General features: G+C 38.9%; 3 protein-coding genes across 5 annotated transcripts; 2 read left to right on the forward strand and 1 right to left on the reverse strand.

Annotated features, from left to right (window-relative positions):
* Positions 1–555: 555 nt before the first annotated feature.
* ptrhd1 (peptidyl-tRNA hydrolase domain containing 1) lies at positions 556–3,582 on the reverse strand. The gene is made up of 2 exons (XM_088909722.1): positions 3,298–3,582; positions 556–951 (listed from the first exon to the last, which is right to left on the reverse strand). The coding sequence occupies exons 1-2, from the start codon at positions 3,511–3,513 to the stop codon at positions 781–783; spliced, it is 387 nt and encodes a 128-aa protein (XP_088765848.1). The 5' UTR covers positions 3,514–3,582; the 3' UTR covers positions 556–780.
* A 504-nt stretch (positions 3,583–4,086) lies between these two features.
* Positions 4,087–13,056, forward strand: cenpo (centromere protein O). Its single transcript, XM_088935899.1, has 6 exons — positions 4,087–4,177; positions 7,251–7,414; positions 8,126–8,285; positions 8,827–9,095; positions 9,863–10,028; positions 11,143–13,056. The coding sequence occupies exons 1-6, from the start codon at positions 4,087–4,089 to the stop codon at positions 11,250–11,252; spliced, it is 960 nt and encodes a 319-aa protein (XP_088792025.1). The 3' UTR covers positions 11,253–13,056.
* A 3,394-nt stretch (positions 13,057–16,450) lies between these two features.
* tp53i3 (tumor protein p53 inducible protein 3) lies at positions 16,451–25,985 on the forward strand. 3 transcript variants are annotated; one of them, XM_088940024.1, is made up of 6 exons: positions 16,451–16,520; positions 17,906–18,051; positions 19,860–20,127; positions 20,697–20,909; positions 21,961–22,157; positions 23,695–25,985. In XM_088940024.1, exons 2-6 carry the CDS (start codon positions 17,914–17,916, stop codon positions 23,887–23,889), a joined length of 1,011 nt encoding a protein of 336 aa, XP_088796150.1. In that variant the 5' UTR covers positions 16,451–16,520; positions 17,906–17,913; the 3' UTR covers positions 23,890–25,985. The 3 variants fall into 3 exon arrangements, with proteins under 3 accessions (XP_088796150.1, XP_088796159.1, XP_088796169.1); XM_088940033.1 differs by having other exon boundaries at positions 16,461–16,520; positions 17,853–18,051; XM_088940043.1 differs by lacking the exon at positions 16,451–16,520 and having other exon boundaries at positions 17,814–18,051.
* The last annotated feature ends 208 nt before the right edge of the window (positions 25,986–26,193 follow it).

Below are 26,193 nucleotides of genomic sequence, written 5' to 3' on the forward strand. Positions count from 1 at the left end.
TATTAGTTATGTGTTGTGTTTGCTGTCAGCTGTCAAATTCTGCCCCAGATAGTTAAAAGCTGTCTTGGTGGATGAAGCCAGTAGAAGTCCAGCGAGAAAAAAGCAAAACTAAGTTGATACTGTTAATTAGGATGATAACTAATTAAAACTTTGAAACTGGATTAAACGGATTGCTTCAGCAGGAGTAAACACTGGTATAAAATAGAAAAAAAAATTAAAATACATTTATAAACAGGTTTGAATTAATCCCTAAAAATTTCCTCGAATATTATTATCTATAGCAGCAAATAAAAAATATTAATCCCCCAATAAATGACTTAACAAAACAGTGCTGTCAAAAAGTGTCAAGTTCCAGTACTTTTTTAAAATCCAGTGGCCAATAATATAAGTGTGGATATTATTACTGTTTTTGCAAGATTATACTTTAAATAGACAATTCTAATTCAGAATGACTGGTCTGATATATTGAGAGGCACTGAAAACAACACTCTAGTATAAAATAAACCAAACTAACTGGTATGATAATGATCAGAAATTGAATAGCTGAATCACATAGCTACAAATGCTTTTATTTGAATATAATAGGGCTGATTCCTATCAGCACAAATGTTTAGTTAAGTCACAGCTAATGTGGCTACATGCACACGCTCACTCCTTGTTATTTTAGAAGGCCGACAGGGCTTGGCTGGAGTCCTGGTCTCTTGGTATAAGAGCACAAGATGGGACTAGAGTGTGCTCAATTCCTAATACCAGCTCCTTGTTGTGCCTCCAGGAGCGCTCTCACTTGAAGAGTTTAAACTTTCGTAGAAGAGGCTGCACAGTCTCTTTCGGGTATGGCTTCAAGGCTAGGCAGGTGGGCGTGTTTTCGGGCTGCTCCACCCACAGCTTGTGTGCCACACCCTTCTGACTCAGCGTTTCCGATAAGCTGGAGAGAGCAGTTTCATCTGGAGCCTGCAGGGGAGAAGTCCGAGCCGCAGTTAAGAGAGGAGGCGAAATAGTTGAATGACAATCAAACATGCAAATCTTTGAAAAGGGGATATGTTCTCTTTGACGTTTAAGAAATAGTTTTGTAGTGTTACATGAACATTGTGGCAAGGACTTCTGTGTGTTGCATCTAGTCCCTTGCTATATTAATATAATAATAAAAAACTTTATTTAATATAGCACCTTTAATGGTGGCTTCTCAAAGTGTTTTACAGAAGAACGTGCTGTTGCAACTCAGTGGGCGGAGCGGTGGCACTGTGGCTAAGGATCTGCACCTGTGGCTGGAAGGTGGCCGATTCGTATTCCGCGGCCGGTAGAGGAATCCTACTCCGTTTGGCCCCTGAGGAAGGCCCTTAACCCCCAACTGCTCCAGGGCACCGTATAAATGGCTGACCCTACGCTCTGACCCCAAGCTTCTCTCCCTGTCTGTGTGTCTTACAGAAAGCAAGTTGGGGTATGCAAAAAGACAAATTCCTAATGCAAGAAATTGTATATGGCTAATAAAGTGATCTTATCTTATCCGTTAAAAAAACATCTCATTACAAATAACCTTTTCAAACCTCTCCAATCTGGTTTCCGACAACTTCACAGCACAGAAACTGCCCTGGTCAGATTCACTAACGGTCTTCTAATAGCTTCTGATTCTGGTTCTCTTTCTATCCTCATTCTTCTCGAACCATGACATCTTATTTTCTCATCTTGAGACTGGCGTTTCTCACACTGCTGTTAAATGGTTTAAATCTTACTTCACTGATTGCTGTCACTTTGTCTCTCATGGTGGATTTAGCCCTGAAATTGGACGCTTTAAGTCTGGTGTTTCTCAGGACTCGATACTGGGCCCCCTACTTTTCAGCATTTACATGTTCCACTTGGGCAGCTTTTAAGATTGCATGGCCTCAACTATCATTTCTATGCTGATGATACTTAAATGTATATCCATACCAAACTATACACTTTTGTGGCTGTCTCTATTCTCTCTAATTGCATCTCTGACATAAAAACATGGATGAAATGTCCTTAATCTAAACTGTGACAAGACTGAAGTCATGCTTATTGGCACCCCCTTTCAACTTTGTAAAGCCAATGTTGTAACCCTGTGAATGGTACTGTACTTGAGCTTCAGTCAAAATTGGAAAACTTGGGGGTGATATTTGATTCAGGCTTGACATTCAAACCACGCCTGCAACATATTGTCAAAACGTCATTCTTTCACCTCAGAAATATTGCCAGACTACATCCTGTTTTATTCCTAACTGTTGCAGAAAAGCTGATCAACACATTTGTCTTCTACCAAACTGACTACTGTAACGCTCTTCTCGCTGGCGTTTCTAAATCCACATTGAACAAGCTCCAGTATGTCCAAAATTCGGTAGCCAGAATCCTGGCCAATGTCTACTGCAAGTGATCACATTACTCCTGTCCCAGAGTCCTTGCATTGGCTTCCTGTCAGGTTTTGTGTCAACTTTAAAATAACCATGCACACCTATAAGGCTCTCCATGGCTTCGCACCTCAGTACCTGTCTGAGCTACTATTGTCCTACTCCCTTCACTCTTCTAATTCTGATCTCCTATCTGTCCCCCAAGCCTGTCTACACTCTATGGGTGACAAGGCCTTCTCCTGTTATGCCCCAAACCTCTGGAACTATGTCCCTAAGGATATTGGAGAGTCACCTTCCCTAAACCCTTTCAAATCCAGACTCTTTAGAAGGGCCTTAACTGGTTGTATTGTATACCCCTTTGCAATTACTGTATTTAGTACCTCCATCTACTGTCTTCTCTCTTTGTGTATATACCTCAGTCATCAAAACTAACTAGAAAAAAAATGCTAATAATGTGCTGCAAAGGCCCACTCACTTGTCCTAGTTTAACAAGGATTTATGTCAGTCAGGTCATTTGAAAGCATGCTGCTGGCTCATTCTTTTTTATGCTTGTCTGACAGCAAAAGCTAATGAAAATTACAATACACAATACTACCGAAAGGACATTTCCATTTCCAGGTGGATGCTGCACATTGGTGGTGGTGGAGGGGAGTCCCCATTACCTGTAAAGCGCTTTGAGTGGAGTGTCCAGAAAAGCGCTATATAAGTGTAAGCAATTATTATTATTATTTTTACTTGGTATTGCAAGTACAGTAAGCGAAGCAACTGCTTATTGCTGTCCTACATTAAAGCCATTAATTTTCAGGTTTAGAAATTCTAAAATTACAAATGTGTATACATCGATTTAGCGTTTGTTTTGCATCACATTAGCAACATTTTCAGATTTTAAAACAATAACTGAAAAAGTCAGTACTTGGAACTAAACTAAACTCACCTCCAGAACCACTTTGTGCATGCTGTCCAGTTCGGCCAGGTACTCCTGTGTGTCCGGGTCATTGTAGTTCAAGTGTATGGCAGCGGTAGCTGCATGGCAGGCCTGGGTGATGACTGCACCCAGGGGCCACGCCAGTGTCCGTACCAGGTCCGCTCTTACCACCACGTATTGCACCAGACACCTGGGAGACCCAGTGCAGGCTACCGGCGCTGCCATTATTGGATGACGACAAGAGGAAGGGAATCCTGTTGGTACTATAGCATGACGTCACTACCGTACCTTCCCCTTCCGGATTGACATCACGCACCGGGCCTTTTTGAAAGTTGAGCTGTCAGTCAGAGCGCCAATTTTAATTTGCATCCGTGGAGAAGGAAAACAGAAGACGTTTTTTTGTGGTACGGAATTGTTTACATGCGTACATACTGCAGTTATAACCGTATACAGTAAGAAGTCATACATTTTACACTATTTCATCTGTTCCTTTTTTGTAGTTTTGTTGGCCTTTATGAAAAAGCTCACAAACGATATCGGTTTCTGTCGTTTTAAACTGTTTATATTGTCATGACCGTGTAGTTTTTGTGCGGGGTCTTATCTTTTTAAGAAAGAAATCAAGTGATAAAACGTAGTTTAAAAATGACTTTTTTACAAAAATATTTTCACAGTATTATGAATGAAACCGCTGGCTGTGTAGCAAATCTTACAATACTAGTTTTATTTTAAAACAATACTTTATTAAATTATGTATTCTAACGTTATGGAAGCACAGATTAATTCTAGCGAGCCGTAAACATGTCAGGTGAACTACAGTACACGCTTTTAAAGCTGGAAGTTAAAGATATCCGCATAGTAGCAAGAACACGTTTAAACGCGCTGGACATCGGTACAGTGATGGTTGACACAAACTCAAACTCATACACATAGCAGGAATGTGTCCCTGCACCGTTTTTCTGTTCAGATACAGAACAGCAACAACACTATCGGTTTTACAATTTTGTAGTGGTGTGTTCGGAAAATAGGTATATATTTTTAATGTCAATAATCTGCAGTATTATTATAATCAAGTCATCAAAGACATTGATAAAGTCAACCTAGCAGAAGTCTGTAGTGAAACAGGAGGCAGAGGACACAATTGAAAACTACAGAGAAGCGCATATAAAACTCGTTGTATTAGGTTGGAACAGGCTACTCCGCCCTGATGCTGAAAGAAACAATGTTTTTTAACTTAAAGAAGCAGATGTAACCAAATTAACTAGTTGGGCTGGATGTCCTTCACCCTTTTGTAAGGTTTCTTGTTTTTCAAATTAAACAGTGAGCAAGAAAACCTCGCTCATTAGCTGGTATTTTATTTTTTTTATTGAGGTTTTGATTATACTTTCATGCTGTAATTCTGGAGAGTATCCCACCAGCAGGTTTTAAAAGTACAGTAACATTTAAGTAATTAATTTCTCAACACTTAGAGCAGTTTAATTTTAGCCATAATCAGATGACTTGTTCAGTTAAAGACTTAACATATCTCCCATCCCTTTTCAATAACTGCTGTTTGACTGGTGGAGCACAGTAAAAATATGCTTTGTGCAAGAAAATGAAATGCAATTGTTGACATCTTAAATACAGTGTTCTGGACAGGCACAAAAATATAGCCTAAAACTATTACTGCTTGTCATTGTATTTATCTTGCTACTGTACGTCATATGTAAGTGAGAAATTTTAGCCCCCTTGAAGGCTGAATCTAATAATACTTATGTTCCAGTAAAGTCTTCTGAATTGTTACAATTCAATATAAAAGTTGCAAGATACAAATAAGCACAGTTTAGCACAGTCTGTCCCTCCTTCCCCTCCAACTGTCACCCGCATAAGATGTAGTCTTTTTGTTTTATTTTAAAATAGACTGTACTCCAACACTACAGGTCCACACACAATAAGACACATTATAAATATATGCCCTGCACAGTTTTCATAAACCTAAGTATTAAAACTTTAAGATGACTTAAGTGTTACACTCTGGAGGCAGGATTGTGGTCAGGGCTAAAAATAGGACAACTTTAAAACTAGTCTGAAAATAACTCTTAATTAAATCATTAAGAAAGAGATTCTGCTGTTTTCTGTATCCCTGTGACTCATTATGCTTTATTTGCTTTGCAGTACTGTGAGCAATCAGTGTCTCAGACCTGTGGAAAGCAAGACAATGGAAGAAGCAAGAGAGATGCTCAGACAAGGTAGTTTCCTAAACGCAGCGCCATATTGTGCAATTCAGAATGAGGCAACCAAACTTCCTGTGACACGTTGCAGCCTTATTACATTGTAAACAAACAGACTTGTGCATACATCTCTTTTAACCCAATAGAAATGTTACTCTTTGATTTTGAGATGGTTTTGCTGACAAATACTAGTTACTTGTTAACTCTGCATGCAGATCAAGTTAGAATATTTCTGCAGTGAAATATCTGCTACACAACCTGTACTTATTCACTTGTACATCGGATTACATTAGCCATTACAGTGACTAGTGAGCAGGAAGGACCACATCACATCACAATTTGTGGAAGCTTGAATGTGAGTTCATAATGGCGACTTACAGTACTTTCACAAAGTTCATGATTTCGTATTTGATGCAAAATTGGTCAAATTCTTCTAGAACATCAATTATTTTTTTACAGAGATTTAAAAAACAGTCTGAGCAATTGGGACTGCAGTTCCCCTTTAAGTTAATTGTTTTTAAGTATCTTTAAAAATTTTAAAAATATTGTGCAGCATAAAGAAGTTATTGTACTTTGGCCACCAACACTAACTTTTTGTAGCAGATCTGCAAAAATCTTGATATCGGATAGTTTCAGCTCTGCATTTCATGTTTTAAATGTGAGATTGTTCACTCTTTCTTTTTTTTTTTTGACCTGACCTACACACAAATTATAATCCTGCCAATCTGATGGGTGTACAATCCACATTTTTAGCCTGCTGCTTCCACAGTGTCCACAGGAGACAAGGCTCTTAGCGATGACACTGAAAACTGAAGCACACATGAAGGCCAAAACATGACACTCACCCAGCCTTAGAGGGGCTGAGTCATATTTATGCCACCACCAGGATACTGCAGGTCACAGCAAGTTAACGCAATAGCCCAGTCTCAATCTGCAACGTCTGAGCTGTGCTCCAAACAAGCAACTACATTTTTCTAAATACCTACGTGCCACCCATTCCTGAAAAAAATAACCAGCAGTTTTATATACATCTTGGAAGACATAAAGTATGTGGGATCTACTGGTCATTTGTTCATTTAAATCACCGCTCTGGAAAGATGGTGGTTTGTTCTGGCTTATGTTTCAAATAATCTCTGAATGAGTAAACAGTGTTTGAACCATAAAAGACAACTTTACTTCATCGGGTAATTTGATCTGTTTGTTCAACCAGTTTGATTGTAGCTCTTCATGCAAAGGGCTGGCCAATCCTATTATAGCATGAAATATTTAGTTTATTCTCTTATAACCGCAGTTACTAACCTGCCTGTTCCAAGTTCTTCTGCTTTTAAATTGCAGGATATCACAGGTGTATTTGTTTTCATAGGAGTGAGAAAGCATTCAATTTGCTGGATTTCTTAACATGTGAGCCAAATGGTGTTAATGAATACAGTCTAACTGTTTTCAGAAAATGTGGAATTTTGAACAGAGGGTGATAATGCAAGAACCTAACGAGTATCTCTAGTGTTAAGCATGTCACATTGCAGAAGTAAAATATGCAAGTATTCCCTATAAGAGAAATTAATTAAAATATAAAACTGAGCATGAGATGTAATTAGGTAAGACAGATGGTCATTTTTGGTCCTTGAGAACTGTAGTATGCTGTGTTCATTCCAGTTTATTCCAGTTTTCACTTAATTATCTATTTCCATTTTGCTGATTGTCTCTTTGCTGTTGTCCAATAAAGTGGATGAGTGTTTTAATTGGTCATCTGATCAGGTGTGCTGGCTCACCTGGAGGTCTTGGAAGAGAAGTCTGTCAAGCTGAGCCAGTACCAGCAGCAGACTTTGCAGAAGCAGAGCAGAGTGAAGAAGCTGAGAGCCACAGTGCAGAGACTGCGAGCTCAAAGGGACCAGCTGAGAGCCAAGGTCAACTCCACCATGGTGAGTGCGACAGGCTTAGGGAGGAACCCTACCTCTCTATCTAGCTAAAAATCGGTGCTAGGGCTCTCGTAAGAACAGAAAGATTGCGGTTTCAAAAGAGAGAATGCCATCCGGCATGTCTAACTTGTTTGTTTTGGTAGATTCATAGATCTCATTATTTATTAAAGGAGCTATACTACTGGCCTCAACAATATGGCTGGGCTGTTAGTTCCATATTCCTACAACCCTTTGTGTAAATAAGTACCATCTTTTCTCAGTTTTAAATGGACTTTAGTTTCCGCTTGTATCTTCTGATTCGTGTTTCATAATGTAGTTCTGCATCATATTTGCTTGAATGCTGTAAGTGTCTCTGAATACGTATTAGCAAAGCTGTTCCTTAACAGGTTATGTATTAGCAGGTTTAGGTTAAATGAGCTGTGAGTATTGTTAACCTGTTTTTTTTCAGCTCTGAAATGACAGAAATTGTTAATCTGATTCATAACTCAGGCTGATGCAAAATGCAAATGTGCAAAACTCCAAATTAGGATGAAATTCTGATTCGAATACATTGTAGCTATAGGCCTAGATCAAATGTTTAGTTCTGTACACGAAAGAACAGCTTTGTTATTCCACTTTTTATTGTATTTAAGTTATAGTAGTTGCTTTAGTACCTCTATACCTGCCACTGAAGATCTTCATTGTTTTCTGCGGTTCTGTTGTCTTGTGTCCCAGTCGCTCCAGATGTTGACAGCAGTGTTGAACCTAGAGGGACAAAACAGCAATAGAGAAGATGATGAAGAGACACAATATTCCATCCCTGAGGTTAACATGTCCCTGCTTAAAGCCAGACAGACCCAAGTGAAAAGTTTTCTGGATATACATCGTCTCATAGGTACGTACTCATGCAGTTATATGGACATTATCTTAAACGTGTGCAAAACAGTTTGACATACTGCATGTATGCACTTGTACTCAGACATCCATCATTAAGCACACGCACAGCCACTTTTAGCTATTTCTCCACACATATTGACTAACACTAGTTGACTAGTTAACACTACACTGTATGATCTCGGTGGCTTTGCCTTTTAAATACAGTGCTACACAGTGCCACTTGTCTTCAGCCCATCCATGTAAATCCATGTAAATATATTTTTGATAAGGTGTACGTTTGATCAAGTTAAAAAAAGATTCAACTAGATAGTAATGTTTACTTTTTTGGCATCTATATATTCTTAAAAAGCATGCAAACACTCTTTAACAATATTAATTTTATTTATATTAAGTTTATTTATACTAATTATTAAAAAAAAGCTTTACCACACAAATTAGAAAGCTATTTCAGTGAGCAAATCAATTAGACCAACAGTGTGTTATCTTGGGTAGTACAATTTGACTATTAGCTTTTAATCCTTTTAATCCTAATGTCTCAGGTGGCTATGATATAACAGAGACTCGGAGTGGCAGAGGACTGTGCTTTTCTTTATCAACTGCTTATGAGGGTCTGTACCTGGATTCTTACAATCTGGAGATCGATTTGACTCGTACCCTGAGGATCTATCGCCACAACATCCCTCCGTTCATCCCTTTGGAACAGCTGGCAAAGCAAAACCTACAAACAGACATTCTGGGCTTTCTTAGCTCCCTCAGCCAGCACCTCAATGGATTTGCTGGTCGTAGCTACCAGGTCAAGCAGATACAGGTACTATATCTCACAAATGTCTCAATTAAAAGTCCATACAGTACAAGGGAACAGAATAAGGGGTCACTTCTCATAGTCTTTGTGGGGTCATGGTACTTCAACTCTCTGCATACTTGTCAAGGACATTGGGTAGCTTTGATGTTAGTATGTGAAATATACTTCCAGGTAGATCCTGCATCCTGCATGTGTGCAGGAGCATAGATGCAAAATCTGTCTGGTTTTAGTCCGTGGGGTGACATTTTTACTTCTTGCTCTCCAGGAGATGTATTGCGTGTTGCATTTACTGCGCAATGTCGAGTTGACTTGCCTCAAAACAAGTTAAAGCTCTGAAATGTTTCTCATTAAACACTTCCTGTATTGAGAAAATATTTGAGATATACTGTTCAGTTTTGTAGTTTTTAGGGTAAAAAGTGAAAAGAAAAAGGCCTGCCTTGCAGGTAGGTCTATATTGGCAATGAATATTTCTTTTAAATATTGCTCTCATCTTTTTATTGAAAATAAGGCGAATTGGCCACACTTGGTGATCAACCTCAAAGCTGTATACAGTTATGTCCATTAAAGATAGCTCTATGTAGACAAATAGAGATATTATGTAAGTTAATTTGTTGTCAGCACGTAGTCCGTTCTTCCCAGCTAGTATCTAGTGGAAATGACAAGGTGGTGACCTAGGTGGAAGCGAAAACTGCCCAGAGAAAAACTAGTCAGTTTGCCAGTTACTCATTGCATAGGGTCCTCTCTCCTGTGACAGTTTCCCATCTCTCCTGCAGGAACAATTGGGAGATACAGTGGCTGTACTGGAGAAGAACTCCCTCTGTAATTTGGTGACCATAATGTGCTCTGATAAGGTGGGAAAGGAGACCTCAGTCCTGATTATTCTGGAATACGGTGACCTCACCCGGTGCCTCCCCACACGAGTCACTATTGAGTCTGAAGGTACAGTAACCCCTGCCTGGAGGGCTTCTAGCTTGCATCATTCGTGCTTCTGTAAATCTCATATTCTTACCTTGGCTTGAATGAAAAGTAACAAAGATATTATTTGATCAGGTAGAACTTGAGGATCCTTGCTGTAGTTGCACCTCGTCATCATCAGTATAAGTTTGTGAGGTCAGAATCTCAACGTGTGACACTAAAAAGCACCAGCTACTGCTATGTGACTGTTGTTAATGTTAGGACCCATCAATTGAATTAATTTGTTAACAGTGAAAGGCTCGTTGTCACTTTAAATACAGTACCATTTGAAAGTTTGGAGATACTATGTTTGGGGGAAATACAATTATGGAGGTACCCACTACATGTACAAAATCAAAAATGACAAAAGAACTATTGTTAAAGTGCAGTCTATAGAGACAAATGAATGTGGTTAAAGTTCTTATCATCTTTACCAAAACTGAAAGCTAATTAAGAATTTAACTGCAGATAAAATTGATTTTTGACCTAAAAATATCCCTTATTTAGCCACAACAAACCTGCCTTCCTAGAATGTGATTCAATAATTGAAGACATAAATAATCAAAGCATTTCATTACAAAAATGTTTTTATTAACAGTTAATTAATATATCATTACCATTTTACCCATCTACTTATTGTCCTCAGCGAAGGAATACAACATTGGTAAAACTGCAACAGTAGTAAAACCCGTTGATCATGGTATCTATGAACAAAACCAGGCTGATGAACCACAGAATCTGAAATTATTCACATATTTAGTTTTTACTAAATATTTTACTTACTGTACAATCAAAAACAGTTGTCATTTTGGTTGATACCAATATACTGTATTTGTGAATCTAGGGATTACAATGAAGAAGAATGAAAAGTAATTTCCTTGTGCAACTTTTTTTTTTAATGGTACTGTGTGTGAAGCTCAGACCCTGACACTTTCATTTTTTTCTGTGTTCATTGCTGAGGTTTTTGGGTGACTTATTTTTATGGATTTATGGCACAGTTTTACTGTGTATTCTAGTTTAAAATCCTTCTTGATCAGTGTGATGACTGACGTATGGAAAGTTTTGACCACCTTGTGACTGATTGTATGTGTGTGTGCAGACAAGGCGCTCTCCCTCACAGCGAGATGGATCGAACACCAGTCCCTGTTCATGCAGACTCCAGGACACAAGGTCCTGCTCAACCTGAAGAAGAAGGGGCGGATACTTTAAACCAGCTCTCTTTTGGATCCGAAGAAACATCTTACAGCTTCCTATGGACTTTTAGCAATGTTTGTTTTCACAGCATAGTTGCAATCTACCATGGGTGTTACTTACACTTTCCACATTCAAACCTTTGTGGTTTTGTTTGAAGGTAACAATTTGTTTAATTCAGTCCTCCTTTTATGATGCTATATCTCTGCAACAATCTTTCGTCTTCGTGTATATAACATGTAAATATTTGTGTAAATGTAGTGGACACTGAATGTCTGGTTTGTTGGGCTTGAGTGAGCATTACACCTTTGCATATGTTAAATTAAAACGCCTGGCAACATTTGATTGGCTTTTTAAAGACTAAGATATTCAAATATTAAACCCAAAGGCAAAAGTAGTTACCTGTCATTCCAATGATCCATCCATTAATTGTTTTGTTTGACTAGTTTAACACAATTTTTGCTGTCATGTAGGCTTTAGGAACACTTGTAAATTATTGATCAAGTAAGCAAGTATTTTGTTCAGTTTGATCAGTTTTGGTCCTTGAGGGCTGAATAGTATTCCAATTTTTATTCTGAATGATCTATAAAAATGGGTGGTGGAGCAGGGATTCGCATTGTTGCCTCACAGCACTGGGCCCTGGATTCAATTCTGGATCTGGGGTGCTACATGTGTAGAGTTTGTATGTTCTCCCCTTATTTGCTTGGGTTTCCTCCTGGTGCTCCATTTTCCTCCCACAATCCAAAGACATTCTGGTAGGTTAACTGGCTTCTGGGAAAATTTGCCCTGGCGTGTGTATTTGTGTCAGTGTGCCCCCTGCAAAGGACTGCCTGCCTGCGTTTAGCCTGTTGCTTGCCATGATAAACTCTGACTCCCACGTGAGCCTGAATTGGATAAAGCGGTTAGAAAATGTGGGGATGGATCTATAATCTATAAAATATGTATTTAAAATCAATGTATTAATTTATTGTAGTTAAAAATGTCTCACCAGGACCCCTGTTGTAAAGTGCAGGTATGTAATTTACAGTATTATCCATGTATATGGGTTGTTAAGCAAGAACGTAATGACAATGATTAACATATGCTCTTGAACGTGTCTCAAATTCCACCTTAACAACAAATGCAGGTAAAGCATCTTTAAAATAAAATGCATTATTCATTGAAGGGGAGTGAATGAGGAATGAGATTTGAGGAATTCATTTTCAGTATGTTATGAAGGGGCTATATGTGTGTCTGCTGCTTAGTCCACATAACAGGTGTTATATCACACGATAGCAAAGGCAAGGCATTGAAATATTTAAGAACTAATTTTGATTGCAAGAAACGTACCCAAGGATCTTGTCTATCTGATTCTCGAGGATTTAGTAACATTACATATTTTCACTTTTTAGATGCATGAAATACAGCATTATTTTTATTATTCAATTGATAAAGAATTTAAAAATACTCAAGAAAATTGCAATATTATTCCAGAAATACAGTAATTGGAATTTGTTTGAAAACTATAATACTGGCTGTTGAACAGTTATAGACCTCTATACCTTTCCTGTTTGACCAATTATTTTCAGGTTACACCAAATTCTAGATCCTGTTTTCCTCAAGGTATATTTTGATGTACTGTATGCTACATACTTTCACTCTAATGTAAAATTCACTGTAATGAAACAGTGTTCTTCAATACTTTTTATGTTTATTAAAGAAATATACTGTAAAAAGAAGCATTTGTGTTACACAGAACTATTTTATGGGAAGGTGCTCCTTCCAAAAAAGCTTGTTTACATAGCAGTTGTAGTTTAACAAAAAAAAAAATAAAGACTTGCTGAATACAGAGTGGGTGAAAAAAATTCTAATCTGTCACTCCCAGGGGTCATCGGATCTCTTTGCTTTCTTGTCCTCATGGTTGAGTTTGCTCAGAAACGCCTCTATTTTCTGACTCATGCTGGCTTGCACAAGCAGCTTCAGCCTTTTCTTCTCTTGCCTCTGAAGTTCTTCTTGTCGCTCCAATTCCTTTTTGGTGATATTGTCAATGGTGGCGATGTGTTTCAGTTGATTTAAAGAGAAGACGTGGGTGCCAGTCTCCGGAGAATTTGATTCTAATCTAACTGGAAGAGAGGCGGTTGATTTGGGCCTTGGAGCAGGACAGGTCATTAGAGAAAGTCTACCTCCACTATTAATATAGCTGGAAAATATACCTTCAGCTGAGATGAGGCAAGGTTCCAGTCTGGAGTCCATTTTCAAACTGTATGCTGACCAAGGTTGCTGCCATCTCAGGGAGGATTTCCCATTTTGGGAATAATGAGTCCTGGGAGAAAAGTTCACGTTGCTCTGTCTCTTGAACTCTTCTGCCAAGGAACATGGCGAATTATAGATGCCTTTTTTCTTTTCCCTTATTTCCTTCATTGTGTTGTCAGCAGTAGCCCGGGGTTCACTGCCTTTCAAGTGGAGTAATTTTGTGTGTTCTTTGATAATAACCAAGGTCTCATCATAAAGTGCTGCAGAGGCAACTCTATACCTGAAGTTTATGTGCTGCAGTTTTTTCTGAAGCCGTGCTTCTAAATTTTTGTTCATCATCCTTACATCTGCTGACAGTCCAGATCCTGCCCTGTTATCTGCCCTTTTAAGCATGATGCTCTTGAGTCTGGGGTACTAAGAGTTAAAGGAGAAAAAATAATCTTAAAACAGTTTAAATGATTATATTACACTTTTAAAGGTTTATATGCTTCCACATTATATTGTGCTAAAGAGGACAATTCCACTCCTTTTAACCACTTTAACTGGTTGTACTGTTCTTGAAGGATGAAAAAAGCCATATCGATTGATCAAACAGTAGAATATTAACCAGAGTATAATTTCCTTCCTGATGAGCACACTAGATGGAATCCAAACTCATACCTACTGAAGACAAACCTTTAAAAGCACCCAAGATGCTTTGTACAATAAAACATATTAATATTGTACTGTATATGGCAGAACTACAAGGAAAAGAAAGCCATTGCACGAGAAGCAGGTAAATTCTACACTGCCACAATTCGAGATGAATAAATAAACCAGGTAACATCAGAAATCATGGGCACAAATTCTGCTTCGTCTTACATGTTCGAGGATTATCAACCCTTTCGTTACGAGTGTCTAGTCCTGCATTATAGATACTTCTTGAACACATGCTTCAAGTAAGTGTTCATTTTGACCATTTTGATCCCAGTTAAGGTGACAGTTTGAGGAAGCCTTGGGTAAAACAAAAGAAATGCAGTTCTTCAGGACCTGCATTGGCCGCTCAAAGATGTGCTCTGTGAGGTTAATGATGAAGAATACACGTGCAGTTTTGAGGCTTCTGGTCAGATTTTTTTGGAGCTGTGTGATTCTACATGCAGTGTTTGTTGATTAAAGAACAAAAGGAGAGGTAAAACAGAGGTGTTGCTTCCCTACTGAATTAAACACAGACATGATGGACCATTTAACATATTCTATGGAAACACGAACCGCACCATAACTCGATGTTTTGTTGGTTCAAAGCCAGAAAGTGGGAAAGAGGCAATAGCATTCCTCCAGCTCTGAAGTGTCAGATACTGCTGAAAAATGTTTTTTTTTACTGATTGAAGTCTAGTCCAAAATTATCCACAGATGTTTATAGGGAGTTTAATTGATTGCATTACAGAACAAGTGGAGGCTAAATGCAATCTATCAAGTTAGCATTGAAAATGAATTCTGCACAAAATGGGAATATATTTGTCTTTGCGTTAAAATGGAATATGCTAATTAAAATGCAACATTATCGTGAAAGAAAATGTTCACAATCTATGTCTTTCAAGTCATGAGCACTGTAATTAAATTGATAAAGTAATTTCTTAAGGCATGTTAATATTTGTTCATTGATCATTTTGTTTAAAATTCAGAACACTGGAAATTGGTCTTATTTACAAAAATTATACACTTGATAAAAATATCCTTGCCTACTGGTGTAGGGGTATATTATTACTAAAGGATTGTGCCTCAATTTTGTGTAATGTTACAAGTAGGTAGACAATTAAAAAAAATACAGAACAAAACTTAAGATCGTTGATAAAGGATAAAAGTGGTATTTTCAAAAATACAATTTAACAAACAGTGACACTAAAAAAAGTCAACTTCTGATTTTATTAAAATGCACTTACCTGAATTTAAATGCAACCTCGGACGCTTTTTGTCTCTACACATTTGAGCTGTGTAATGTATCTTTGATACCTGCTTATTGAAATGTAGAATCTAAGCAGATGCCTTTCTGTAAAAATGGATTTGCTGCCATGGCACTTGGACTTGTAAACAAAGTGTAATGTGGTCTTTTTATGTTTGAAGCCATTCATGTGGAAACAAAATGAGGGGCATGGTCATGTGACCAAGAACACGTTCTTTAGATACACGAGATTTAATCCCAGTACCATTGTTATAGGAGATGTTCGCTTTAAAACACACTGCTGGGGTCATTAGAACATGAGACAGGTTACCAATGACAAGAGGCCATTCAGCCCTTGTAGCTCCTTACGTTTCTTAAATTAGCCTTGACAATATACAGTTGGTCACTTATTCCGGAGACCCACAACCCCTCAAGTACAAGAGTGCCACAAATTCTACGTTTTCAATTCTCTTCTAAGGAGTTTCCACTCATATCCTCTGGTCTGTGGTTCTTAGTCCTGGTCCTGGAGTACCTCTGTGTCTGCTGGTTCTTGTGCCAAATGGGGCTTTAATCACCAGTACTGCTATGAGTACATAATTGATTTGCATGTTTGTTGGCTAAACCAGCAAGTGAGTCAGTTACAAGCACAAATTAGCACTGGTGATTAAGGACCCAGTTGGATCAAAACCCAGCAAATATACTTTAGGGGTACTCAACAGTACCCCTGAAGAAATCAATTGGGTATATATTTTTAATGGCTTTAATGATTTTGAATCCTTTACTCACATTCCACATTTTCCCAAAAGTAGAATCAGGACAGCTTTCAAAATCACACGTGGTAAGTACAAAATAAGAATAGATAAAGAGACTCGGGAAACTGGAGGTTTGAGTATAATTAGTATAGAGTACGGTATATCATCGTTTCATGGGGCATCATCGCCACCTAGTGGTTTTTGATTTGTCATTTATTTTCAAATTTACTGACGGTCAAAACAAATATCGCCAGGCGGCGCTGAAATTGCAGCTGCATTCATTCCCTGGAGTCTACTCTCGACTCTGAAAAAAGGGACGTTTGCTGTTAACCGGGAAGTAGAACTTATACTGTCATTCGTAGCAACAAATTACTCAGGACTCAGGTATGTTAAAGAAGTTAGTCTGTTATTCAGCAACTTAGTTTCGGTAATACGAAAATAATTTTTGTCTGTGAAACATAAAGCACTTTTTCACAAATTGTAACAATCAACAGTTTCATTTAACACACGCTTAGTAGTCAAAGGCAAAAGAGCTATATGTATGACCATAACATAAATAAATTCGATCTGTTTGAATATAGATCACATTCTATATATGTATCTTATGCTTATCAAACAAACAGTAAATGACGGTTTTAATTAATGGAAACGTTTTTTTTTTCAGGCGTGTGAATGTATGAGACAAGTATGTGTAAAAACCCGACTTCAGCTTTGTGTACATGTGTTTGGAAGTATTCTAGTTCGTGGAAGTGTTTTTCGATGTTATTCTATTCTGCTCCATCTTTCAAATTGTAAAACATCTTTTGCAGCTGAAAACGTCGGTAGCTTTGTGAGGTTCTGTAAGTACTATAATAAGACGAAGCCTGTACAGTTATAAGGGAAATGTAACATTCCAATTTATTAATACTTGTACAGCACAGAGTCTGAAATGTACAGATTCACACCCCTTTCCCAATTCTCAAAAAATGAATTGCTCCAGTATTCCATTCTTAAGAAAATAAAAAAAACAAAACCAAAACAATATGCTTATATTATGCATGATATTAACACTAGACAGAAATGACTTACAAACGTATATTTTCAATAGAATTACATTACATTGTATTGAGCTGAGAATTACAGGCAGAAGATTGATTGGCATTTACTAGAAGCACTTGTTCTAGATTAATATATTGTATCTACAACTAGAGCAAGTAAGATTAAGCAGTGGGATTCAGGAATACGTGGAATGAGCAGTGATCGTATCCAATTCATACGGAACCTTACCATGCAAAGTGTCTGTGGTTACCTTTGGACAAGAGCAAGTTAAAAAGAAATGGCCTTGTGTAGTATACGGAGGATATTGCCAAAGTGTGTAGCCGTTTCAGATCTCTAAAAGAATTTAATTGCTTATTTTATTTAAGACCCCTAGTATACACACTCAGATATGTTTTCACTAGGATGAAAGTTGTAATCTACAGCATGTGAAAATATGTTTTTAATCACATCTAGCAACATTTTCAATGAGAGGTAAAAAAATTAAAACGCGTAAGCAATATCAACAAAAAAATTAATACGTTTAATGTACAATAAATTTTAACATTTGTCTTTGATTTTTGTCATTGACAATGCTTAATTCACAATTTGCAGTATTCCTGTAAATATAAGGGTGGTGGGAATATGCAGCTATATGTTAATGTTAATGACTTACATTTAATGACTTCCTCTCTTCTGTAGCCCTGCTTATGGATGTGTACCTATCCAATAGACAGCAGTCTTGTATGTTGCAGGACAAAATATGTTGGCAGTATGCTCAGATGTGCCAGGGGGCCCGGAAAACCTGCTTTTAAAGTATGTGCCCCGACCTGAGCCTAAAAGAGGAGAAGTTCTTATCAGAGTTCATGCCAGTGGTTTAAACAGAGCCGACCTGCTTCAGGTAAATTTTGGCTTAATCTAAAAAATACAGTTATAAATTGAGGAAACATAATTGATTTGGGGTATTGCTTAGACAAACTAAGTTGTTTCTGGCACCTCAATTATATACCTAGATAAATGAATATGGTGAGTCATTCCAGTTATACATTGTATGTTTTTGTATCCAAGGGCATAGGCTTAGCTCCTGTGCGAACTATAGCATTACATTATAGTTGTTTGCTATAAATGTTTCTACAGATGAGATCTTAGGGCAAAAGGAACCAAAACATCAGATAAAATACAATTAAAAAATGGAAGTCATTCCTTGCAGTTTGTATTGTTTGTTATCAAAAGACTTTCAGGTTTCAGTGCAGCACCCATCTGGGTAAAATACAGTATAATAATAATCCTTACACTTATATAGCGCTTTTCTGGACACTCCACTCAAAGCGCTTTATGAATAATGGGGACTCTCCTCCACCACCGGTGTGTAACCCTCACTTGGATGCGATGGCAGCCAGAGTGTGCCACTGCATTCACCACACATCAGCTATCAGTGGGGAGGAGAACAGAGTGATGAGTTCATAGATGGGGATTATTAGTAGGCCAGGATTGGTAAAGGCTGGGGGAAATTCAGCCAGGACACCGGGCTGGAAAACACACTCTTTTCGAGAAGCACCCTGGGATTTTTAATGACCACGGAGAGTCAGGACTTTGGTTTTACATCTCATCAATGGATAGCACAATTTTTATAGTATAGTGTCCCCGTCACTATACTGGAACATTAGGACTCACACAAACTGCAGGGTGAGCACCCCCCACTGGCCCCTCTTATACCTCTTCCAGCAGCAACCTTAGCTTTCCCAGGAGGTCTCCCATCCAGGTACTGACCAGGCTCACATCGGTGATTTATGATGTATCTTTCACATAATTCTTTTTGTATCTTACTGAGACACCCGCTTAGCTTCAGAGGCCTGCCAGTTGTGAGAAGAAAAGCAGCTCTGCTGGTGTGAAACATGCTGTGGGATTCTCATTGATCTCAACTAGTCAGGGCTTCCTCTAACAGAGTGTTGCTCACTGTCACCATGCAATCACTACACATTTCGCATACCTGTAGCTTCAGAAAGAGTGAGGAATGTACAGAACATGCTCGATTAAGATACCGGATGTTGTGGGATGTCTGTTAGTAGTTTTCATTTTTGTTATATAGCCTCAAAGAAATGAAGAACTAATCACAAATTAAGTTAAAAAGTAATTTAACAAGTACCTTTGTATGAATTTTATGTTTTCAATTCTGGTTCTCATTGTTAAGGTCATAATATCATGCACTGGAACTGCACTTAATAATAATAACTTTTATTTATAAAGCAACTTTCCAAACACAAGGATGCTGTACATCATGGATAAAGATAAAGACAAGAAAACGTACCATAAAAGTAAATGAAGAAAACAAAGCCAAGAGCATACAGGTTTTTACAAATTGACTTGTAGACAATCCAGACGCAGACCTTGGTGAAAAAGTAAGTTTTAAGTTTAGTTTTGAAGATCATTTCACAACACGGGAGCAGGGACAGAGAAGGCACAGTCATCAAATGTCTGTGACTTATCCTGGGGACTGTGAGTAGAGGACTGAACTGAGCCTCCAGGGGGGAGTGTAAACATGGAGGAGTTCAGAGATGTATGATGGAGCCAGATTGTTTAGATCCTTGAAAGTCAGTAACAAGATTTTGTATTGAATATGTAATTTCATAGGCAACCAATGCTTAAATATAGGAGTGTGTGTTTATTTGTGGGTTTTTCACTTGTGGTCTGTATTGTTTTGGGAGACAGAGAAGAGGCGTGTACCCTCCTCCCCCCGGAGCCAGTCTGATTCTGGGCTTGGAGGCTGCTGGGATTGTGACTGAACTGGGACCGGGATGCCACAGTCTGTGGACCGCAGGAGACAGGGTTATGGCCCTGCTGTCTGGAGGAGGGTATGCCGAGTTCGTGTCAGTACCAGAGGAGCTTCTCATGCCCGTGCCCAGCCATTTCACCTTCCATCAGGCAGCTGCCATTCCCGAGGCCTGGCTGACCGCCTTCCAGCTCTTACATCTCGTAGGTATGGATGGAGGCCCAGTTGTGTGCAGGAGATCCAGTTACCATCCAGTAGATCTTCGTGTTGGAGAACAAAATGAAGGTCTCTCACACGGTTCTTAAAAAATTAAAGCATCTTTTAGTAATAACAACCTTTTTAAGGGTTCAATCTCAATGATTAAGTATGGATGGAAATGTTTTATGAAATTAATCTTCAGGGCAGGGATCAAATATACATTTATTTGAGATGAAATGTGCATAATCACAAAGTCTGGAGGTTTTTTTTAAATCTGAAATTGGCATCTGGAGGTTATGAAATACATTTGTATTTAAAGGTTTTTGACCCTGCTGTAAGTTAATGATCATAGTACGTATTAATTAAGAGCAACACAGTTTATTAATGCCATTTGCTTTGTGAAATTTTTGCCAGTGGAAGACCCTACTATACAATTCACCAAGCTACTGTATGTCTCAGCAAACGTTCTATTTAATGAGAAACATTTTACTGTTGACTCTCATTTCAGGTTTGAATTAAATGCAATTCATTTTATGTGGATTTTCAACTTCTAACATGCCCTCCGCTGTCTTTGATAGCCAAAGTGAAGAAGGGGGAGACAGTGCTGATTCATGCTGGAGCCAGTGGGGTTGGCACAGCTGCCATTCAGCTCTGCTGTCTGGCCGGAGCTGTTCCCATAGTAACAGCCGGAAGCCCTGATAAACTAAAGATGGCAAAAGAACTGGGGGCAGCAGCTGGATTCAACTACAAGGAAGAAGATTTCGCTGAACAAGCCCTGGAGTTCACACAGGGTAGGTAAACACACCCATTAGCAAGGGCAGCTCTCTCTGAATCCTGTCAACTGCTGATAATGAATTATTATTAATTTAGCTGGCTGGTGCTTTTATCCAGAGTAACGTACATTTGAATCCCTTGATACATCTGGGTATTGTACCGGAATAGCTGGAAGATCTGAGAGATGTCTCACTCAAGAACTGTACTTGTAGCCTTCCATTCATATGTTTAGTGTCCTAACCAATCCTTCATGCTGCTGATTCAAAATATCACCTCAACTTACAATTAACTTTTGAATCCCACTGGAATTTCATATCCCTGCTGTTTTACTTTGCAGTGGCTGCTTTAAACCGCAGCTATATTTGTAAAATTGACTCATACAACACTGGCCGATCTCAAACTTACTGTGATGTCAATGGCAGACTGTCAAGCATCTCTATCAGTACACAGACACCCCCTTCACAGGTTACTTTCAGTACCTGTCAGTTACTTTGTATACTCTTTAATGTAGAGAATACTTCACAGTGCGTTATACAATAAGGTAGGAAAATTCAAGCTGAGACACTTCTAACACTCTTAGAGAGGCAAGACGGTGGTGCCTGAAATCTCATTCCCTGTTGTCTGTTCCAGACTTATCCCCTATGGGTGCTACTGCTTACTAGCTGCTTAGATTTATAACTAGTTTGTTACAAATCTGGAGCCCATCTCGTCATTTTCAACTTTTTCAAAGTGCAAGTGTATGGTAAATTATAGCAATTCCTCCATGCACAAGCAGACATGGAAAAATGCATACTGTACATAACAAGGAAATGCCAGCAAATAATAATAGTTTTACAAATCATTGCATTGCTATAAAAGATTTTCAAAAGGGATCTCAAAGGACCTTATGTACTGTATAAGAGTGGACACACTTCATGTGTCCCACCTTTCTTTAAAAAAGGAAAAACCTTGTATCGCATTTCCCTTTTTCTCTCTGACTTTAAAAGATGAAGATTTGCATGGTGCAAAGAAAGATTTTTAATACAAGGGCTTACTGTCTTTGAACGGTGGCTTTTTTTGTTTTTGCAGGTGGAGGGGCTGATGTTATACTGGATTGCATTGCGGGGTCTGTCTGGGAGAAGAATGTGAAGTGCCTGAGCACTGATGGCAGATGGGTGGTGTACGGGACAATGGGAGCAAGTGAAGTGCATGGAGACATTCTAGGAAAGCTTTTGTCCAAAAGAGGACAGCTTCTCACTAGTCTCTTGAGATCCCGCACCTTAGAGGTACGTCTAAGAAATGTCAGTGTGCTACTGCACAGCACGTTGTAAAGAGGGACATTTTGTACATGATGGTAATGCAAATAGACCTAAATGAGCAATTCTTCAGAATGTTTGATAAGTAATAATTTAGAATGATTTTATGAACAGTGTATAGTACATTTATACTATAACAGTGCTGCCTTAGAGTGCTGGGGTCCTGTGTTCAGTTCCTGGAGTGCTATCTGTGTGGAGTTTGTATGCTCCCCTTGTGTTTGTGTGAGTTTTCTCCAGGTGACTCAGTTTTATTCCGCAATCTGCAGACATACTTGTAGGATAATTGACTTCTGGGATAATAGGCCCTGGTGTGAGTGTGTGTGTCTGCCCTGTGCTGGTCTGGTGTCCTGTCTCAGGTGTACCCTGCCTTGTGCCCGTGGCTTGCTCGGATAGGCTCCGGCTCCCCCACAATCCTTGAATTTGATGAAGCAGTTAGAGAATGGACAGGTGTATTTTTTAAAACAAACTGTTTCATTACTGCCAGCAATCCTTTCATTGAGGTGATTCATCTTTAGATGAAAATCAATATTTGCAAAGCACAGCACTGCTCCCTAAACTGCCATTCCAAAAGCCTGGCTCTTCTGCTGCAGGAGAAGATCACACGACACCAGAGAGGAGGGTAGCTCTGCTCTTCTCCTGCCAGTATTCAATCGTAGTTGCCAGCAAACACCCTACTGTCTCTAGACAGTGGAGTACTCTGCTGCATCACAAAACCAGCTCCTCTGACAGAGTTCTTCACTGTTTAGATTTCAGAGGGGGAGGTTCTGTAGGTTGACATCACTTCTAAGGGCACTTAGTCCTGTTATACATTGTAGAAGGCTTTTCAATTCAGTGGGGCTCATGAGGGGCTCAATCAAGATGGACACTTCTTTAGAGGGCAGGTTGAGCTCTATAGCCAAACGATTGCTGGAAGAATCTAGATGATGCTTTTTGCCAGTTTTGACTAGGATTCCCAAAGGCAGTGGTAGTGTGTGGTACACAATTGTAGTGGGCTTAAATCAGCCCCAGGTTCCTACCACCTGCTTGTAACCTGTGTCTTTAGTGAGACAGTTCGGTGCTGGTGCCTTGTAGCTTGCAGTACGAAAACTGGGAATTTCTCAACAGTGCGCATGGGAGAAGAAGATATGCCGTTCTCACCATCTCTCTCATGCTGGTACAGACTTCACGGTTGGCATTTCCATACTAAGAGAGGGGGGTTAGGGGCTGAGAAAAGTAAAAGTGTTGACGATTTAAGATTTTGGGAAAAACAATCGCCACATGTTTTGCTGTAATTTACTGACCAGTCAATCGGTGAGTCAGCAATTCAAGTGCACAATCAGGTGCTCCTGAGTTTTTAATTTTCTCAGTGGACCTTGTAGAGATCATGGCATTAAAAAGTTAAATTGAGCAATGGTTGGGTATGAGGTACACATGAGGTCATGTATTTTAGTTAATAATTGATAGATTTTCAGTAAGAGATCCATGCCTCCTATATGACTGTATGATTCTTTCCTGTGTTTCTCCCCAGTATAAAGCAGCGCTGGTGAAGGCCTTCAGAGAGGAGACTCTGCCACACTTCTCTCCAGACTCAGCCTCTCCTCTTAGGCCTGTGATTGACAGTGTTTACAACATGGACCAGGTCTCTGATGCTCACAGGCGTATGGAAACCAACAAGAACACCGGCAAGATTATACTTCATGTTCATTCATCAGAACAGAAATAGGATAGAATTGTACTGCTGGGAAAATAATTGCGTTTCCTTACCAGATTGGAGTTTCGGTTATATATAATCATCTTTTGTTTTTGAAATGCACTAAAAATTGAATTTTTGATTAGGAGAAAACTTGGTGATATGTCAACAAAATTTAAATTCGTAATTAATTCTAAGCTCTTTAAAGAATCCTAAAGATGAATTTTTTTTCAGAGGTCTGAAATTGGTCTTGTTAAGTCTGGTGTTCCTGCGGGCTCAATACTGGGCCCCTTGCTCTTCAGCATTTGCATTTTCCCACTTGGTCAGTTTTAAGATCACATGGCCTCAGCTATCATTTCTATGCTGATGAGACTCAAATATACCTCCATATCAAACCTGACACTGATGTGGCTGTCTCTATTCTATCTAATTGCATCTCTGACATAAACACTCGGATGACTCACAATTTCCTTTATCTTAACTATGACAAGACTGAATTCATGCTTATTGGCACCCCCCATCAACTTTGTAAAGCCAATCCTGTAACCCTATCTGTAGATGGTTCTGTACTTGAGCTTCAGTCTAAATTGAAAAACCGTGGGGTGATATTCGATTCTGGCTTAACATTTGACCCACATGTGCAGCATATTGTCAAAATATATTTTTTTCACCTCAGGAATATCGCTAGACTACACCCTATGTTATCAGTAACTGTGGCTGAAAAGCTGATCAACACATTTGTGTTCTCTCGAATTGACTACTCCCCACTTCGCAACCTTCACTCTTCTAATTCTGTGTCACGATCGTAAACCCCTCCTCTTAAGGGCGTTCCAGCCCTTCCTTGTTTGTTTCTCATCTCCCGCACCTGCTCCCTGTTCCAGCCCCTTTTCAGTTCCCCCTTAAAAGCCGGACGCTGACACTATTCCAGGCTCTGCATTGGTTTCCATACCAGGCGAGTCCGGGACCTGGAAGCGCCTGGCCCCATTAAGGTTTTAGTTCCCGTTCCCATTCCTGTGCCGGTTCCGACCCGGTTCTTGTTTTTAAATCTTGTTTGTCTTGGATGGACCGCCCAGTTTTGGACTTTTGCCTCTGCTTGGATTCCCCCTTGGACTTTCTTCTGGATTGTTTGCCTTGGCCAACCCTCCCCCAACCACCAGCACACCATGGACACGTCCCCCTGATTTAATTCCCATCTCCTGCATGCCTTTTTTCCCCCGTGTTTCTTCCCACTACCCTGGATTGTGTCGTCTGCATAGGGTCCGGAAAGAGCTCTCCCTGACATTCTGGTCTCCTGACTGTCCCCCAAGCCAGTCTACATTCTATGGGTGATAGGGCCTTCTCCTGTTATGTCCCCAAGCTCTGGAACTCTCCCCAAGGATATCAGAGAGTCACCTTCTCTAAACTCCTTCAAATCCAGACTCAAAACCTTCTTTAGAAGAGCCTTTACTTAACTGGTTCTATTCTTTACCCCTCTGCTCCTACTATACTTAGTACCACCATCCACTGTCTCCTCTGTGTAGTGTAATTGTGTTTTATCTTGTGTATTCTTTTTATGCATATTAGTAAATGCTGCCAGTCCTGTCCAACACAGTGAATTTGAACCGGGCAATATTAAAAAAAAAAATCCAAGTGTCATAGAGAATAATGTTGCTCCCAGTATGACCAAGAAAGTCCAAAACGTTTTTCCTTCTTCTTAAGCACCAACTGTAATCATTATTTAACATCCTCTTTTCTGAAGTCTAGTGGGAAAAGCTGCAAACATAAATACTTAGAAATCTTAGGTTGCTATTAAATTTCAAGTGGTATTTTCAGCAATAACTTGAAACATGTAGAGGATTGCCGACATGATTTGTGCTGATTATTGATCATTGTAAAATCTCTCTACAGATTTTAAAATTTATCAGTCATGATATAAATAAAAAACATCAAGTTTTTATATAATGACATGTTAAGGACATTTTTTAAACATGTTAAGGATATGTTTTAGCATTCATTTTGTATTATACATTTGCTGCTGTCTGGCCATAGAGTGCTCCTTATTTGTGTTTATTTGAGTCACTGTGATTTCTAAAATTATGAATTGTGAAATACTGTAAATGGACTGATAAATGTTGATAACATTTTCAGCTATTTTTTGCGTATTGTGAACTCTGTTCTGGGGGGAATATACACAGTTACACTACTATACAAGAGACGTAGATATCCCAACATTATAAGGAGTTACAGTATTTTTATGGTATGAGCATCAACAACTTACACAAAGCCCCCACTAGTGTTTTCTACTACTGTAACAACTAATACTGCTATTAATACAGGTTAGTTTGGGTGGGAATAAAC

The sequence above is a fragment of the Atractosteus spatula genome, chromosome 2 (genome assembly GCF_055471065.1).
Source record: "Atractosteus spatula isolate fAtrSpa1 chromosome 2, fAtrSpa1.hap1, whole genome shotgun sequence".
In the NCBI taxonomy this organism is placed as follows: domain Eukaryota; kingdom Metazoa; phylum Chordata; class Actinopteri; order Semionotiformes; family Lepisosteidae; genus Atractosteus; species Atractosteus spatula.